At 39.2% G+C, this 18,791-nt stretch overlaps 2 protein-coding genes and 6 non-coding genes across 10 annotated transcripts in view; 7 read left to right on the top strand and 1 right to left on the bottom strand.

Annotated features, from left to right (window-relative positions):
• The window catches only part of LOC113527142 (growth arrest-specific protein 7), a 40,113-nt gene extending 33,057 nt beyond the window's left edge, over positions 1 to 7,056 (top strand). Inside the window, exons 10-14 of the mRNA XM_026914686.3 lie at positions 953 to 1,081; positions 1,664 to 1,787; positions 3,782 to 3,861; positions 3,959 to 4,057; positions 4,504 to 7,056. Coding sequence (XP_026770487.1) covers positions 953 to 1,081; positions 1,664 to 1,787; positions 3,782 to 3,861; positions 3,959 to 4,057; positions 4,504 to 4,617 — 546 coding nt within the window. The 3' untranslated portion in view covers positions 4,618 to 7,056. The remainder of the gene's footprint in view (positions 1 to 952; positions 1,082 to 1,663; positions 1,788 to 3,781; positions 3,862 to 3,958; positions 4,058 to 4,503) is intronic.
• Positions 7,057 to 7,151: 95 nt separating this feature from the next.
• LOC113527360 (myosin-16) overlaps positions 7,152 to 18,791 on the bottom strand; it is a 48,614-nt gene continuing 36,974 nt past the window's right edge. For all 3 annotated transcript variants that reach the window (XM_026915083.3, XM_026915082.3, XM_053238691.1), the window contains exons 16-23: positions 13,761 to 13,864; positions 13,332 to 13,524; positions 11,875 to 12,078; positions 11,620 to 11,745; positions 10,568 to 10,738; positions 10,164 to 10,364; positions 8,216 to 8,362; positions 7,152 to 8,118 (exon numbers count right to left, since the gene is read on the bottom strand). In XM_026915083.3, coding sequence (XP_026770884.3) covers positions 7,966 to 8,118; positions 8,216 to 8,362; positions 10,164 to 10,364; positions 10,568 to 10,738; positions 11,620 to 11,745; positions 11,875 to 12,078; positions 13,332 to 13,524; positions 13,761 to 13,864 — 1,299 coding nt within the window. In that variant the 3' untranslated portion in view covers positions 7,152 to 7,965. The remainder of the gene's footprint in view (positions 8,119 to 8,215; positions 8,363 to 10,163; positions 10,365 to 10,567; positions 10,739 to 11,619; positions 11,746 to 11,874; positions 12,079 to 13,331; positions 13,525 to 13,760; positions 13,865 to 18,791) is intronic.
• On the top strand, positions 13,931 to 14,012 carry trnal-aag (transfer RNA leucine (anticodon AAG)). The gene has a single exon. It is a non-coding gene; the product is annotated as a tRNA-Leu (tRNA).
• On the top strand, positions 14,809 to 14,890 carry trnal-aag (transfer RNA leucine (anticodon AAG)). Its single transcript has one exon. It is a non-coding gene; the product is annotated as a tRNA-Leu (tRNA).
• On the top strand, positions 15,743 to 15,824 carry trnal-uag (transfer RNA leucine (anticodon UAG)). Its single transcript has one exon. It is a non-coding gene; the product is annotated as a tRNA-Leu (tRNA).
• Positions 16,492 to 16,573, top strand: trnal-uag (transfer RNA leucine (anticodon UAG)). Its single transcript has one exon. It is a non-coding gene; the product is annotated as a tRNA-Leu (tRNA).
• trnaa-cgc (transfer RNA alanine (anticodon CGC)) lies at positions 16,668 to 16,739 on the top strand. The gene has a single exon. It is a non-coding gene; the product is annotated as a tRNA-Ala (tRNA).
• Positions 18,672 to 18,743, top strand: trnaa-cgc (transfer RNA alanine (anticodon CGC)). Its single transcript has one exon. It is a non-coding gene; the product is annotated as a tRNA-Ala (tRNA).

Genomic DNA, 18,791 nt, shown 5'->3' with positions numbered 1-18,791 from the left:
CAGAAATTTTGACCAATCCCACTCATTCCTGCAGAAAGTTTGCCCAATCCCACTCACTCCTGCAGAAAAGTTATACAAATCCCACCATCTCCCGCAGACACTCTGACTAATCCCACCTGCTCCTGCAGAAAGTTTAAACAATCCCACCACACTCCTGCAGAAATTTTGACTAATTCCACTCATTCCTGCAGAAAATTTAAACAGTCCCACCCGCCCTCACTGAAAGGATAACCAATCCCGCCTGCAGAAAGGTTAACCAAATCCACCAGCTCCCAAAACTTTGACCTAAATGTGGCATGGCCCAATTTGAAATCAAATTTGTTTCTACTTTTGTTTGCACCAGACTGCAATATTTTTTTTAACAATCTTACTTGGTTCTATTTCCCAAAATAAAAACAAATTAATAATTTACAATCTCCTGACCCTGACCAGGATAAAGCAGTTACCGAAGATATACGAATGAATGAAGGCTGTAAATGTGGCATGCGAGCAGCCAATATGCTCCCATGTTTACGAATGTGGCTTTCTTTGTCCCATGAGCGGTATCTCTGACTGCCCACTCCCATCCCTATTAATATAGAATCCGTCCACTCCAGTAACCTTTTGGTTGGGACTCGTGGGTACCCAGTCCCCAGTTCCTAATTGGGAATTCCCAGTGCCTCAGGAATTCTAGTCCCCACTACATTCACACACTAATCCTATGCACTAATGTTATGTGTAGCCACATTCATATAGCTGTAATCATATTGACAGTGTATTGTTGATATTGGTATTTGAGACAAGTTTCACGTGTATTTATTGAGTATGGCCACAGTTTAGTCAAATGTACTCAAACTCTGTGGAAGTGTTAATCCCTATTATATCTATTACTTACCTAATTTCATATAAAACTACAATTTCCATGCTTGTGTGATTAACATGAACTGTCTGTTGTTTTTTTAATACTTTCCAGCTACAGAGTGAGGTAGAAAAGCCCCTCCTTACATATCGGGACAACTTTAAAAAGGACATGAAGAAGTTTGACCACCAAATTACTGATCTCAGGAAGCAGCTGGCCGGTCGATATGCTGCTGTTGAAAAGGTACAGTACATTATATTATTAAGTCAATACTCTGCATGCACACAGGATTGGTTCATAAATCAAATATTTCCAAAATATTAGTGATGCGATAGTGTTCTCATGACGTACATCAAATATGAATATGTCCATCTCTACTACAGACAAGACCTTTGAGTTAGATCTTTTGTTTAACATTTCTAGAATTTCAGGAATCCTTCTCATGCATTATTAAAACTCCACTCTATTTCCCAGATCAGCAGACCATTTCCTGGCCCTGGAGGCTTTCCGAGCTCTATAATAATCACAAGGCCTTGCCCTTCATGCTTGACCTTGAGACAGAGCGCGCAATTGTCTGTGGTAGAAGAGTGAGAGCTGTAAACAAACCAGCCCTGACAAACTGATCTAATTTAAGTGTGGTCATTACATGAGCCAAAATGGAAGAAAACCAATAATATAAATTTAGGATTGCATAGTCAAGTGAGTCAATAGGAAGGCACATCTGTAATTCAATTGAGCTGTGAGTGGAAATTGGATAAGAGATATACAGCACTCAGGAAAGAGAAGAAACTAAACTCATCTTTTATCTGCCTGCTGCGCTTGCAGGCACGTAAAGCGCTTGCAGAGAGGCAGAAGGATCTGGAGGTAAAGACTCAACAGCTGGAGATCAAACTGAGCACAAAGATTGAGGAGGACATCAAAAAGGCCCGCAGGAAATCAACACAGGCAGGTCAGTTTCTCTGAAGTGAAGTCAAATTCATTTTTCATCCCATCCACGTATACAATGAACATGTGTAGTCTGAGCTTTTATGATCTTTTTATCTAAAGGCTTATCCTTGAAATTTGTTTCTAAAACGAATAGCAAAGTTGCTGGCCATGTATAAATTTCTTTCAAAAACAAGAATTTAAATTTGAAAAATAGTTTCAAAAACTTTAGAACTTAGTAAAAGTAGCTAAAATTGTGGAACTTTGATTAACACTTTTTTATGGTCAAATCATTTTCCCAATTGTGTGGTAGTCTGGGAAAATCTATCCGTTTTCGCTGTGGCTGAATTCTGGCAAACAGTGAAAAATGACTGAGAAATACATTTTTGGCTGTTTACAGTGGTCAGTGTGCCTAAAGGTGTTTAAAACCTTGCTAGCTAAGTGTGATTTCCCCATACAATATCAGGCTGGAAATGTAATCTCTAAATGTGATTTTATCCCTTTTCACTTGTGGTGGTAACCAGAACTTAAAATGCTATCCCTTCACTTGTAGACAGTGAGATGTGATATTGTGCTTGTAGGACCATGTTGCAATTTACAAGACAAAACAAAGACTGCATAAAATGCCAGTAGTGTAACACGAGCAATGTACAAAACTATGGTTGCAGCACAATACAATAAATAAACAGGACAGCACTGATTTTCCACTGGGCGCTGCAGTACGGCACAGCAAATGAGCTATAATCCAAGTGCCAGATGAGCCACATCATACCCAAGTACCCATGCTGAATTTAGTTACCATGTGGTACAAGTCAGGACATACAGGGGGTGTTAGAAACTGTCTAATGAAACACATATACTGTGTATGATAATGTGTCTGTCTTACTTTTCTACCAGGAAGTTCAGAACAGCAATCATCGTTAGTGTATTACACTAAAGATTAAAGTATTGGCACACTTGGCTGGGGATTGAGCGCACGTTGCCATTAAAAATCTGTCACATTCTTAGTAGTTCCACATGAGAGGAAGACACACAGCAGAGCTATGCACATAAATTGAGTTCCTGAGAACTCCAACTTTTATGAGTAGCATTTCACAAGAAACCAATACATATAGTCATTCAGGATATGGATAGTCCTTAGGTAAGGGTCTTATTGTCACTAAAGCTAATGGAAAACTCAGAAAAGAAAATTATCACTGGAGGATATGAAGAGGGGAGAGAGACATAAAGAAAGAAGAGAAGGATACATAGGAAGAGACTCATGGTCTAGTTGGAAGACATCACTGAAAGGTTAGAACGAACTCAGTTTAGAATGAATTATTTTTACGGTTATAAAACAACAAGGATCTTTTTAAGGTTTTTAAGTGCTGTATAAATAAAGTTGAATTACTTACACAATCCTGGCACATTGGTTTATAGACAAAAGGGATTTGGAGGAATGGGGAAAAGAGACAAAAAGCTTAGGACTATTCTTGAAACCTTGGGAATACAAATAAACAAATCCAAGCTCAGGCATGTTTCTCAGCCAATGGAATGGATTAGAATGGTGTCTTTTGGCACCCTCTAGTGATAAATTATGCTCATTGCTCTAGCAATAAAAACAAGAGCTTAAAATTGGAGTAAGTAACATTTAAATCAGAGCATTTCTTTCTAATATTAACATAATATCTATCTTGAGAAACATTTCTTGAGTTAGACAGTATGTCAGTTAGCATGAAGAAATGACTGTAGCTCACAGTTCAGAAAAGATTATTGATAAGCTGTAACTTGTCCAAAATGCCGGAGCATGGAACAACAAAGAACATATCACACCTGGCATCACTTCATAACATTGTTATTATCATAAAATCATTTTATGATCTATTTTAAACATTTTAACGTACTATTTTTATTTTGTCACACTAAATCTGATTAGCACCATCATACATAATGAACTGTCTGTCTCCACACGCCACTCTCTCAGAGATTGACATCATTCTCAACTGCAATGAATCAGTAATGGATGTTTTCTCACCACAGGTGATGATCTGATGCGATGTGTTGACCTGTACAACCAGTCTCAGTCTAAATGGTTTGAGGAGATGGTCACTACAAGTCTGGTGAGATGATATGCCTGCTCTATGATAGTAAAATATTCATAATATAATATCATTGAATATTGTCAAGATATTGTCCATGCATTTCTTGTGTTTGTAGGAGCTGGAGAGACTTGAAGTGGAGCGAATAGAAGTAATTAGAAAACACCTCGGCCAATACACAACGCTGCGGCATGAGACGGACATGTTCAACCAAAGCGTAAGTCTTAATCTTGGAACATAAGATTGCGTGGCGGTCTGGGAAAACCCATCATATGATGGTGCAGCTAATTCTGGGAAACAATGGGGTTTTGACCAAAACTGAGTTCCCGTAACACACTGATATCTCTACTTTAAGAAAACCTAAAGATATTTTAACAGTGACAAATGTTTTTATTTAGGCCACTTTCTAACCTTACCTTCTGCCTGCAACCATCATGTTGCGTAACGAGCCAGTTTAAGAAACGCAGTGGTAAAAAGGCAGTGGTCAGTGTGCCTAAAGATGTCTAAAACCTTACTAGCTATGTACGATTATCTCACGTATCGAATGTCAGGTTTTGATCAAGTCTTTGGAAGTTACCTGCCATCACACTTCTGTGAATCTATCATCAACGTGCTTTCAGAAAAACATGCAATATAATGTCTGACGATGTGTTCCATATACAGACGATAGAACCAGTGGACAAACTACTCCAGATTGTAGATCCAGGCAAAGACAGAGAAATGTGGGTAAAGGAGCACAAGACGGGTGAGGTGAGACCAGTGGACATGGAGCTCTAACCCAGAGAGGATGAGTTGGTGATAAAAGAGATGGATTCGCCATTCTTCCCTGCAAGAGCGTGGGGAGAAGCATCATACTGGAGTAGAAACGGAATCAAAGGAACAAGAGCTTGTGAATGAAAATGCTGTCTGAGGAGCTGGAGTTCTACTGCCCAAAGCAGTGTGTTATACTGTACAGAGACAGAAGCCAGACGTCCCGCTATACTTCGACCCAATGATGGACACCGATCCAGTGCAAACATAAATATTTCTCTCTCCCTCTCTCTCTCTCTCTCTCTCTCTCTCACACCCACTTTATGAAAGAAACATAGCTGCACAAATGTCTGTAAAAGTCTTCAATTATCCAGAGTAACAGGAAATCAAGGTTTTATTTCAAACCTCAGTAGTAGAAGAATTTTTGACTGTAGAACTGATGACGTCCCTCAGAGTTTTAAAAATTATACCATAATCCAGTCACCTTCCAATCACACAATATCTGTGTAATTCTCACTCAAAAGAAAAGACTGAGAGATATAGTGAAGCAACAGTTCTTGGCTGAACTGGATTAATTAAAACGTTAAGCCTGTGAAGAGAAAATTTACACAACTTAATCTGCTGTAGTTTAAAATGTTCAATTTGGGGGAAACTGTGTCCAGCATTCATCTGATCTTCTGGAGTTTGTGAGTTCAAATCCCAGTGATGCTAGAGTCATCTGTGGCTAGAAGTGCGAGAGAGAATAATTGGACCTCATTCTCTATCAGTGTGACACTTGTAGACAGATTAGCTCAATTAAGATGTTTTTAGCTATATTTTAAGATTATTACATCGTACAAGGTGAGCCCAGTAAAATTTTGGCTGAATTCTTGAACAGTCTGTGCGATAAAGTGTTCTTCATGTCAGATTATATGATGAAAATCCTCTAAGAATAGACCTGCGATTAAAGAAATTTACCATGTTCTGCTTGCTTCGTCAATCAGTGCAATCTGGGCTTGAGCAGAAAACAGGGTTTCCTAAACACAAACATTCTTCAAATTGAGCTTGAAGTAATAAGGATATATTAGCATGTTCCATTTACATTGCATGATTGTCGCTACTGTTTTTGTTTTACTGTTTCGTGAGTTTTGTGTCATCCTATCCCATCCTCCTTTTCATAGATTGTCATAGATTATCGTAGCAGCATGTCAGACTCCAATAAAAAAAATCTGACACAGCCAGACTGCAGTCAGGTGTTTTTGTTCGTAATGGCACTAAATCAGCCACCAGTGAGCATGTCACATTATGCGTTCTAAGAGTGCTGATCTCAACTCATGACCACAGAATTAATTTTTTTGTCTGCAACAGAAAAATTGGGCTAAAAAACATATAGTGCAATGTTGGCTTTAGTGTTCTCCTCCACGTGTGTTGAGCTGCCCAATCAAATGATGATGTTACAGATTTTACTAATACAGTCGAGTGCAAAAGTTTGCAAACCCTTAAGACAAAATAGAGAAGACAAAATGTATTATAGCAAAAAAAAACATTTATTGTTATTGTGATTGTATTATTGTTATTATTTCACCAATGTTTCTTTATTATCACAAGCAACAAAAATGACCAGTGATATTAATACGAGGGAAAACTTCCAAAATGATATTCATGCACAGGTTTGTATCTGCCATCATGAATGTGATGTAAATATACTGTAATAACGATTGTATTCCCACTATTTGGCATCATAGCAGCCTTCAGTCTGTTTCATAACCTCTTTCATATCCTCTTTCATATCCTCAGAACAGCTCTTGGATCCTCTCAATTGTAATATACTTTGATTCAATCTATTTGTCTGTTGATCTTTTTGTCTGTTTTCTGTATGATTGTTGTCTTGTTGCTGGACATCATTTTTTCACCCAGAAACCATGCAGCATGTACAGTTTTGCACTGTAATTGCATATCTCAAACTATACACAGTATAATACTACAAAATGGCTTGTAAATCTTTATAATACATCCCATGTATTGACTTGGCACATCAAATAGTGACTTTGAAAAGCGAAACCATGGCTCTCTTGCAGTACAGGGATTTGACCTCATTAACCTCTTAGCTACCACTGCCACCATATTCTTGTCCTTAATGAATAATAAGGAACAAAACAGCTTGCTTCTGACCTTTCGAGAAAATGCTTTTTTTTTTTTTTTTGTAACTTCCAGTATTGAGGACAGGTTCCAAACATCCAGACATGTAAGAAATATGTAGAAATAAGAGGTACAGATAATATATTGAAATTATTTTGCACTATGCTAGTTTTTATACCAAATGTTATATTGAAAGTAATAACACAGTTTTCATGTTTATTGTCTGAAAGAGATCTCGATTCTTTTTGTTTCTCAATTTCTAGAAGCTTGAGGATGGTTTCTGTGATTGCTGATGCACATTTCTGTTTAGGTGTTTACTATAAAATGTGTGTAAGAGATTGTAAATGAAGAACAAAATATCCTCAACTGATTTTCTTTTATGTCAAATAAAGTGTATTAAAGTTAAAAAATATAGTCTCCTGGTCATAAAAAGAATACAGCAATGTATTTTCATTTCCATTTTTATTGTTAAAAAATTGTTTTACATTTATAAGGGATTAAAATACAGTATTATTAATACAGTGATACATTTTTAAAAATTCACTTAGTAATCCATTTATTTCCTGACATTAGAGATTGTTCATAAACTTGCATACTTGCAAAACTGGTAAGTAAACGTGCAAAAAGCACTCTTTGCCGGTATAAGTGATATGTTTTTAAATACTCAATTGGTTTATATAACTGTTTAAAAAAAATAAAAAATAAAAAAAAATAATAATAATAATAATAATTAGAGACTAATCAAATATTTACTCCTGATTACTCCTATCAATTGTGGTAATTTTAAAAGAACATTACTGGCATTTCAGAATAAAGTTCTGGCAACAAGAAAAATAATCGAATAATTGGACAGTCATACAATATTGTTGCTTTGGCTTTGTCTATGATAGTTTTATTCTGATATTTCAGATTCATGATGTCCTGTTTCTTTGGTCTTCACATTCAAAAAAACAGCAAATGGTGCTAAAAGTAAACACCACATCTGCAGTAAAAAACGTGGTTAGCTCCTCTGTGTATGAACTAATAGTGCAACGACACACAGCTGGCCAAATGTTTCCTATATGATTCAGGCAATAGAGATGGAGTTCATTTTATTTAAGGCTCTCATTGGTGATTTATTTCAGATCCAGTGTGCATGAGTACGCAGCCAAAACAACTAAACTGTCACTGACCAATTATTTACAGCACACACTGTAGTTTAAGTAAAAAAAGATAATACTGAGAATATAAATGTGTGACCAGCAGATCAAAATATTTTTAGTCAATCATCAGTTTTTTCAGGGAATTGAGATAAGTGGGGATGAGAGAACTGACTGACTCATCGTCATCAGTGAGGATCTTCTCACCTCTGCCTTCTGACCCCACAGAGCTGGGGGATCTTACCACTCCTGCGTATGGAGTGCTGTAACCCTGCAACGAATTAAACAACAGGATGTCAGCACAGTACAAACAGGTAAAATATATGTACGTGTTTTTGCAGGCAAACTGCTGTCATGGTCAGACTTACTGATGAGTAGCCCTTGCCAAAGCTGCCTCTATTCTTGGTCCTGATCTTCGTGAGGGCAGATTCGGCTATGTCTGCTCGCTCCTCTGCGTCATCCAGCTCATGTACGGTCTTTCTGTACTTGGCCAGGTTTACGTTGGCCTGCTCCTCCTGCAAGAACACATTAATCAACTGCTGAATATTTTAGCTGGCATCATGACAGTACACGTGTATGAAGATTCACTAAGCCTCATTTATCAAGGCTGCAGGTGAACAAATCTGAGCATTAAATGAAAGCATGTTAAATAAGCAGCTAGTGTCAGTATATTTGCGATCAAATTCATATCTGGTCAGATAATGGATAAATTTGAGTGTAATATTTTAAAAAGTGATTTGTGGTAAAATTGTCATCCTTATTAGCCGCAGCACTAAAGCACCTGGAGCTTAGTTTAGGTCAAATGTATAAGCTTTCTTCTCAATTTCCTTCTTTCTGTTGTGTTGTATGATGAGTGCTCCTCCTGGCTCTTTGCAGATGAGATTGGACACCTCTGTGTTAGGCTATCAGTGTGAGGAGTGTGAGGGGAGAGAACGCAGAAGCAGGTCTCTTCACATTTCTCCATTTTAGCTCCCAGCAGCATTGAAACACTGGATCAGTATCTGATCGCATTGATCATTTATTAAATTCTGAGCTGTGGTTATTATTTTTTGTACAGTCTAGGCTTTATTTTCAGTTCACATTGGACATGAAACACCCAGAGAAGTGTAAAGCTTAATTTCTGGGCTTTCTCAACATGTATAAGTAAAATTAATGTGCAAATGCCTGCATTCAGTCCAAGGAGATTTAGACACAACTTGTCTTAAAGCATGTCTCTATCACACCTCTTTTAATTTAAAAACAGAGAGTCAGCTCACTGATTAACAGAATGACAGTACTGGATCGGTGTTGGGTTTCAGTCAATACCCAGAACTAAAGGACTGGTGTTTTTTTCCACATGACCAAATTTGATTCATCAGTTGCAATCATACCGCTGCACTTATGACAACTGCATTAATTTGACGCAAAACAGTTTGAATGTAATTCCATTTCTAACAACTTTGATAAATATGCTCTATTAAAATATGCTCAAATTTAGGGGTATAAACCTGAAGCTTCCAGACAAAACAACATGATTTTGATTTATAAGGCAATGATTCAGTATTTGACAATACCATTGAATCTGCTAAGATATATTATGCGATTAGGTTCAGGAGCCTCTGATCAACTTTGCTCAGAATTTGGGCAAGGCCTACTGTTAATTCACAAATGATGATGTAGAGAAGGATTATTTTAAGTATGTGAGTTTTGGGCCTACTATCCTATTTATACACGAGTTTTAAAATAATGAATTATTTTTACATACTAGTTGTCTGAAGTTTTTTGATAGTAATCAATTTCTGATTGCTGCCTTGATTAGGTTCTATTGTTGCCTTTTAAATCAATTCATCAATCCAAATCATTTGATTGTTACACCTCTATTAATATTTTAAGAAAAGATATCCTGCTTTTTAAAGAAAAACAACTCAGGTGAAAATCTGAGAAAACAAGACTTTTACATTGTTCTGATACAGGTAATGCCAAAAGTGATCATCTTAACAAGTCTGTTCTAAAAAAAAAAAAAAAAAAAAAATATATATATATATATATATATATATATATATATATATATATATATATTTTACTACTTTCTCAAACTAAATAATTTAATACTTATACTTGCACTTCTGTATTAATTCTCATTTAATGTCCTCCTCCTCTGAAGTAAGTACAGTATATACAAATTAAAAAATATAAAAACCCTGATATTAAGTTGTATTGCTGTAATACTATGCATTTTTATATCATTTCAAACTTTGTTTCAGGATGACCCAAATGTTTGAACTTAGCCTTTCAGTTTCGATTTGTTTAGGTAGTTCAGAGTGATTTTCTTCATACCGCCTCCTCCACTTGTCTCTTATAGGTTTTCATTTTGATCTGCAGGCGTTCCAGCAGCTCCTGCATTCTCTGCTGGTTCTTCTGGTCCTCCTCAGACTGGAAGAGGAGCTCCTTGAGGCGCCGTTCATTCTTCCGCAGCGTCTTCACCGTCTCTGCATACTTTTTCTGCTCTGTTTCCAAATCCAGCTCCAACTCCTTCACCTGCAGGATAAAGACAATGCAGAGAGTGCAGGAGAGTTTAGTCAGATATGTACAGTAGATATTATTGGATTGTCTGAAAACCAATAGCACAGGAATAGATGCTGAGACTTGAGGTCATTGAGTGGTGAATAAAACCTGTATGTGTGTTTGCACTCCAGTGAAGTGCAGTTTATATGGCGGCAGTGTGAATTTCTGTGGTTTACCCTGCCTTCCAGCTTCTGAATAATCTTTTTTCCTCCTTTCATGGCCAGCTGCTCGGCCTCATCCAGTCTGACAGTCATGTCTTTTAGCTGAACCTCCAAGCCCTTCTTCACACGCTCTATATGCATACTGTGCTCCTGCTCCACCCGCAGCTCCTCAGCCACTCGCGCAGTCTGCACAGAAAAAAAGAAGCGATGGTGGAGTCTGTGAGTTTAAAATGATCCTCTGGAAGCTTAACCCTTCTGTACTATTAACTACATAGCAATGGAGGTCCTCCTGATAGGCCATCTCTCTTGATTTTATAATCATATAGTTTTGTTCATAAAGAAATAAAATGATTGTTTTTTTCATATAGAATGATTTTTTTTTTCAAATAGAATAATTTTTTTCGTAAAGAAATAAAATGATATTAAATGTAATTAAAATAGTAATTATTAGCAATATAAACAATATTTATGGAATTAGATACATCAAAGTCTTGATGACAAGTGTGCATACACAGGAGTGTAAATAATAGAGCTATTTTTAATAACTATTAAACCACCTTCTTACTCTCAGGGGCAAGAGCTCCTGAAATCACTAGTATTTTTTATGATTTTGATCATTTCATTTGATTAATTACCCAACTTTGATAAATATCTAATTAATGTCTATAGCACACCTACACATTTTATATGAAGCTACTGCGTAGCTTATTTCACTGCTGTACATCTTTTAAATTTGTCAGTGTGATCTTATGTAATTTCTGTTTTGGTTAAGAGCTTGACCAACAGAGTGGAGTTCATAATCAATTATGTGTTAGTAATGTGAGTTTGTGACTCTCTGCCAGCACCGCACTGAACACAACAGGCAACATCCAAGAATCTGATGGTCTTCAAGACTGTCCTAAATGCTTTTACACCCTCAAGCACCAAAACTACACATATCTCTAATGTCAGTAAAGTGCAGACCTGGAGGAGAAGCACAGTGTATAATCTGATACAAAAAACTGAGCCTTTTTGTCCCCAATAATACAAGTGCTATGCACCATGTATTACCAAATACTGCATCCTACCTCACATACGGCTTTCTTGATCTTATCATTAGCTCCTCTCAGTTCATTCTGCAGCTCCTCGTGCTCCTGGGTGACCTGCTGAAGCTCTACCTCCAGTTTCCGCTTCCCGCTGCAGGCTGACTGTAACTGCATCGACAGGTCATGAGGGAAATGGTTAAACTAAGTTCTTAATAATAAGGATGAATGTATGCATTCACTATCCACATAAATAGCTAAAGAGTTCAAATGTTTCTTTCGTTTGGTTTACGGCTGCACCTGGTTGTTGATGTCGTTATATTTCTCCGTGGCCTCTTGGAGCTCAGTCTCCAGGGTTTTGCGAGCTCTCTCTGCTGCCTCGAGCCCGGTGCGGTTCTCCTCTCCCTCAGTGACCAGCAGAGTGCAGCGTCTCTCCAGCAGAGCCTGTTCCTCTCTCAACTCCTCCTGCACCCGCGCTTCCTCTTCCAGCTGAACCTGCAGGTCCTGAAGGAGACCATACAGAGTGTCAGGTCATGTCACTGTGCAGGGTTCAATGTGTTCAGTGTGATCATTTAGACTTAAATTAAAATGCTTTACTCAATACATACACGGGATTCTTACTGTAATTTAGCAAAGCACATGTGCCAGTTTATTCCTTTCACTCACTGGCCATTTTATCAGCTAACATCTAACATATAGGTTCACAGAGGTGTCGCTGTGGGAGGAAATTGTTGAACTGCCACCAAGGGTCCCTTGGTGGAGGAGGATTTCAAGGGGTGTGCAATAAAAGGGGTTATATTTTAAAGATTGGAATACAGTCCAGAAAGAATGCACCCTTGGGGAAAATCTAGCACCCTGAATTGTTAAGAAGAAACCTTTATTTGTCACATATACATTACAGCACAGTGAAATTCTTTTTTTTTTCGCATATCCCAGCTTGTTAGGAAGCTGGTGTCAGGGCACAGGGCCAGCCATGATATGGCCCCCCTGGAGCAGACAGGGTTAAGGGCCTTGCTCAAGGGCCCAACAGTGGCAGCTTGGCAGTGCTGGGCCTTGAATCTGACCTTTGATCAGTAACCCAGAGCCTTAACTGTTGATCCACCACTGCCCAAATTGTTCCTTGGTTCCTTGGTCCCTCTGGATAGCCTGAGAGTGCAGTAATCTGAGACAGCGGCATGTCTCCTGTGTTTTGCATTTCAGTGTGGCACATTATCCAAAGAACCTTAGACAAAAGTGATTATATAGGGCAATGCTGTGCTTCATAGATAGTCTTACAGTTTGTCCCTCTGGGGCTCCTCAGAGTTATCATGTATAATCTTATTCTTTTTCAGAGAGGGTTCCAAGTAGAACCCTTTAAGGAGGCTAAGAAACCTTTTTTAGGTTATATAAATTGTGGCTAGTCTACAAGAACCCAAAATTTCGGTGCAGAGAACCCTCTGGAGCAGAAAAGGTTAATGGTTAATCATTAACCATCCAAGGAACCACTGAGGTAACTTTTCTGCTAAGAGTGTGGATTTGCACAGGGTCCAGAGACTTGCCCACCACCGTGCAGTCGTGGGTGAGATGGCTGAGGCAAAGAAATGATTAACTCAGCCACACATATAAAATACCACACTAATAAAAGCTCTACTTGATCCAAAACTATATAGTTAAAGGTGTAAGTCATAATAAAGTGATAATAAGAAGGGAATTGGTATATCGCACAGTTTCAGAGAAATGTAAAAAAAACAACAACAACAATGCTAGCTGTGTTGAACCTTGATCTGTTGTTGCATCTTTTTGACAGTCTTCGTCAGCTCTGCGTTGTTCTTGTTGAGCAGGTCCATCTGTAACTCTAGCTCATTTATTTCGCTCTCCATCTTCTTCTTCAGACGTGCTCCCTCTGTCCGTGCCTTCACCTCCACATCCAAACTGGCCTGGAGAGACTCTAGCGCCCTCTGGTGGATTTTCCTAAATATAGACTTCACGCCTTAAGTTTGTGTACTCTTTATCATTCATCACTTTTGTAAGCAGTGTAGCACAAGACAAAGCTCAAAAGTCATAGAAGAGAGTTACTTACTTGAGATAATATTTTTGTGAAAAGCAAGACATATGAAATTAAGAATATCACAGTTAGAAACACTAGGTTATGAACTTTTTTACGTGTAATTAATTCCAGCGTTATTTTACAGCAATAAAATAACCACCTGGCAGCCTCCATCTCCTCCTCTTTCTCCTGCAGTCTGCGCTCAATGTCTGCTTTGGCTTGAGAAAGCTCCAGCTGCAGCCGAAGAACTTTAGTCTCCTCAGCCTGCAAAGTTAAATCTAGAATTAGAGATGTGTTTCCAGTTTGCATTTTAACATATCATCGTTGCACGGTAGCGTGGCCGAGCGGTCTAAGGCGCTGGATTAAGGCTCCAGTCTCTTCGGGGGCGTGGGTTCGAATCCCACCGCTGCCATCGTGTAGCTTTTGAATTCAGGGCTTTGAAAGCACAACCTTGCTCGTTAGCATATACATACAACAAACCGACTGAACTTACGTACGAGTTCCATCACAGAAAATGTAACATCAATCTCGGGTGAAATGGACCACAAGTGGAAGGTGTTAATACTGGTGTGAATGGGGTCAAATGCGCTTTAAGAGCCGCTCACTCAGATTCGGAGCAGTTCCAGTCACATCACAATGCATTTGTAAGGTGAAAAGCATTGAGTCCTAATGAGTTCTCAACAGTCACTGATGTTGCCAGGTTTGTGGTTTTCACGCAAAACTCGAGCTAGATCAAACTGAAGTATATTATAATTGAGAGGATACAAGAGCTTCTATTAATGAGGTTTGAAATAAAACCTTGATTTCCTGTTACTCTGGATAATTGATGACTTTTACAGACATTTGTGCAGCTAATTGTGTGTGTGTGTGTGTGAGAGAGAGATAGATAGATAGATAGATAGATAGATAGAGATACATGTTTGCACTGGATCGGTGTCCATCATTGGGTCAAAGTATAGCGAGACGTCTGGCTTCTGTCTCTGTACAGTATAACACACTGCTTTGCGCAGTAGAACTCCAGCTCCTCAGACAGCATTTTCATTCACAAGCTTTTGTTCCTATGATTCCGTTTCTACTCCAGTATGATGTTTCTCCCCACGCTCTTGCAGGGAAGATTGGAGAATTATCGTCTATTATCCTCTCCAAAACCCTGCCAAATCATAGAAACGACTACACCGACACAAGCGTTAGTATTTTCTTCGCTCGCAGGTAGCGTGGCCGAGCGGTCTAAGGCGCTGGATTAAGGCTCCAGTCTCTTCGGGGGCGTGGGTTCGAATCCCACCGCTGCCAATGCAATCTTGCTTCTCTCATATACACACAATAAACCGACTCAAGTTATCAACATTATTCAGGACCTCCGTGCACCTGATATTAACATTCATCTTGGGTGAAATGGATCACAACTGGTCGGCGTTAATACTGGTGTGAATGGAGTTAAATGCGTTTTAAGAGCTGCTAACACATGATAGTGCATTTGCAACGTGAAAGGCATTGAGTCCTGATGATGTCAGTTAACCCCAAAAAGACTAAAATAATGATCTTGGGGTCTGCTCCACGAGTTCACTAAATGGGACAAACACCCAATAGAGACTCTGCAGGCAGAATTCTGCAAAAATATACTATGAGTACAACGAAAAACTCCAAATAATGCTTGCAGAGCAGAATTAGGACTGTACCCACTAATAATTAAAATAAAAAAAAAGGGCCATTAAATTCCATGCCCACCTAAAAAATACTGATATAGAGACCCTCCATCACAAAGCCCTAAGATACTAAGCGCTAACCCCAGAGAGAAGCCATAAACAGAGGACATAAACTGGCAGAATACCTGAGCACAGTGACCGACTCTAAACTAAGAATAGTCCTGACCATGTACAGTCTCGGTGATCACAACCTTTCCATAGAGACTAGCAGACATAGACCTGGCCACCGAGAGAAGCTAGACTGTACCCCCACTGTCTCTTCAGGGGTGTGGGTTCAAATCCCACCGAATTTTGTATGTATGAGCGTTTTATAAAACGCTTAAGAATCCTGAGAAATTGAATTTAAGCATTAAATTTAATTTGCTTTATTCAGTATTCCTGATGCCGATCTGAATTGTTTGTTTTCTTCTTCCTTTATCCCGTTTTGCGCTTGTCTGTGGGTAGCGTGGCCGAGCGGTCTAAGGCGCTGGATTTAGGCTCCAGTCTCTCCGGAGGCGTGGGTTCGAATCCCACCGCTGCCATCTGCAGTTTTGAGATGCAAGGATTTAGGGGTAGTGAACGGATGTAATTCTGATTATTTGAGAAAGACATGTTGAAAAGCACCTATTCACTGTAGGTTTACAATACAGCAACCAGAGACAAAGAAGTGGGTCAATATCAGTATAACATGCACAGATTTGTCCCCAGCATAGTGGTTTAAATTTCATACAAAAATTGTGAAACAGTTAATTTTTGAAGTTTTACTCTAAATAATAGACTCATTATTGTGAATATATAGAAGTATTAAAATTCACTTTAAAATGCATCTTTTACATCTTCAGCAACAGACTCGATCGGCTCCGCTGTAGCAAGGAATGGTACAGGAGCCGGAGGCGTTTCTAGAGATTGATCACTGCTGGGGCACAGGCCCAAGACCCAAGAATTTTACAAAAGTACTTCAGAATTTCTAGGGGGGTCAGGGGGCATGCCTTCCCTAGAAGAAATCTTTGTAGTTTGTTGAGCTTGTGAATTTGATCATATGAACGTTTTATAAATGCGAATCCTAAGAAACTGAATTGAAATTAAAAGCAGTTTAATTTGCTTTATTTGGAATTCCGGAGTTGTTTGTTGTATCCCTCCTCGGTCCGAGCTTATGAACTACTTCCTCTGTCCGAGCTTATAAACCGTGTTTATGAACTTCGCCCTGTCGGTAGCGTGGCCGAGCGGTCTAAGGCGCTGGATTTAGGCTCCAGTCTCTTCGGAGGCGTGGGTTCGAATCCCACCGCTGCCATTTTGGATTTTCGTCTGTTACAGAAAATGCTATATTTCGCAGTGGGGTCATGACCTGACGTGCCACAAATCACGCTACTGAAACAGGATCAGATGGGGATGTAGCTCAGTGGTAGAGCGCATGCTTTGCATGTACGAGGTCCTGGGTTCAAACCCCAGCATCTCCAGACATGAGCTTTATGCAATTGAAACACAGTTTAGCGGTCTCTAAGGAAAGGGTACATTGATGCTGAGCGCCAAGGCGTACCCAACTAACTAGCCCCCTAAATAAATAAATCACTCCCAAAAGCTTTAAATCAAATGACTAAATCATCATGCTGTGGCAGAATGCTAAAATAGAAGAGATAAACAAGCGTTCCTTTAACAGTTAACAAGCTAACGTTGTTGGTCAAATCTATGCCAAGTAAATTAGATCTGGAAAAATGGGATGTCCTCATTCAATTAAAAATAAATTCACATACTGCTCATTAACACATCGATAAGCGTTACCCTGGTAGTTACCTCTGTTCAGCTACAATGTAGTATTATGAATAATCGTCTGACTGCAAGTCAAGCTTTCCACGTGGAAAAGTGAAGTGAAGGGAGGAGGCGTAAGAGTGAAGAGGATGCGCAGGATATTTTCACTTCAGCTGGCATTACAATCAGTCTTCAAGTTTCAAATCATTCAAATGATGTAAATGATAACGTTCAATGAATAGGAAAACATATGTTCAAACTTTATTCTACTGCAAATATTATTCTTTTGCTGCTGATGAAATATATGAATTTCCCTCTGGGATAAATAAAGTGATCTATCTATCTATCTATCTATCTATCTATACCATTTTCTTTGATGTGGTGATGGGGATTTTAATATGTCTGTGGTGCACGATAGCATGGAACATGCCTTTTCTTCTTATCTCTTTTGTGAATAAAATAACAGTTGATGTTATAAACTATTTATGATGTTTATGATAATAAACATTTGATATTGTTAAAAGAGGTAACCGCTTTTTCACATCGTAGCTATACAAGGCCTTAAAGCAGGTAAATGTTACCTCCTGTCAGACATCACACAGCACTTAAATAGTAATAGTGTTTTTCCCATAGTGGAAGGTGGTAAGGTAGGATTCTGACCTTTGTGTACTATCTACTTGACTGTGTTGGATCTAGCCTTATGCATCTAGTATTGTTGTTTGGAAGTGTCTATTGGTCTATGCTTATTAGTTCTCTCAGGTATCTAATCAAGCGTAGATTCGGTCTCCCTTAAGGCGTGATTTGTGGGCAGGGTTTACGAAGATATATTGAAGGTGTGTTAGAAGCAAAATAATGTATGTGTTTGTTACTTCTTCTTGTTCAGTTAGATAGTGATACCATTTCCCTCTCAGCCCTACTTGAATTGACTGACCTCACTCCTGACAAGGCTGCTGACATGGGCCTCAACCCTATCTCTGTCATCACATCTCAGTTCTCCTCTACAAACCAGAGGTCGAACTACCAGTAATGTCATCTAACCTCCGCTGTTATCTCAGACAGAACTCAGCTACACCAGCTGCTCTGTCCTCTGCTTATGCTTTCTCTCACACTCCGCAAGAAACTGGGGGTGGTGGGCAACAGCAGGTTTGCTATTGTCTTGGAGACAGTATTTCATACCTCTTTCCCTGTCTCATCCCAACATCTCATCCTTTGAAATCCTGGAATCCTTCAAATTCCATGCAGGTACAGTTACCTTTCCAATCGACCATTTCAACATTGTCATCTACCACCCTCCTGGTCCTGGTCCTGGTCCCCTAGAAGACTTTCTTGAAGAAATGGACATGCTCCTCAGGTTTTTCCCTACCGACAGCACCCCCTCACTCTGCTTCAACCAAACCTCTGACAAGTTCCAGTCCTCTTGCCTTCTTCCTCTTCTGCATTCCTTCTCCCTGAAATTCAACATCTGCCCTCCCACACACAAGGGATGAAATGTTCTGGACCTGCTCTTCGGTCGCCCCTCTCCTGCTACAGACATCAGTGCTCCCCCACTCCACATTTTCGATCATCACTTGATATCCTTCACCATCACCCTCCTGATGCTGCCTAACATCAGCTATCAATACCTCTCTCCCTCAGGTAAAGGAGGGGATGTAGCTCAGTGGTAGAGCGCATGCTTCGCATGTATGAGGTCCTGGGTTCAAACCCCAGCATCTCCAGAGGTGATCATTATAATTCCTAAGAGTGTAGACTACAGAAGGATCTGC

The sequence above is a fragment of the Pangasianodon hypophthalmus genome, chromosome 12 (genome assembly GCF_027358585.1).
Source record: "Pangasianodon hypophthalmus isolate fPanHyp1 chromosome 12, fPanHyp1.pri, whole genome shotgun sequence".
NCBI lineage: Eukaryota > Metazoa > Chordata > Actinopteri > Siluriformes > Pangasiidae > Pangasianodon > Pangasianodon hypophthalmus.
Note: the sequence above shows the minus strand (reverse complement) of the source record. Positions and strands in the feature narration are given on the sequence as shown.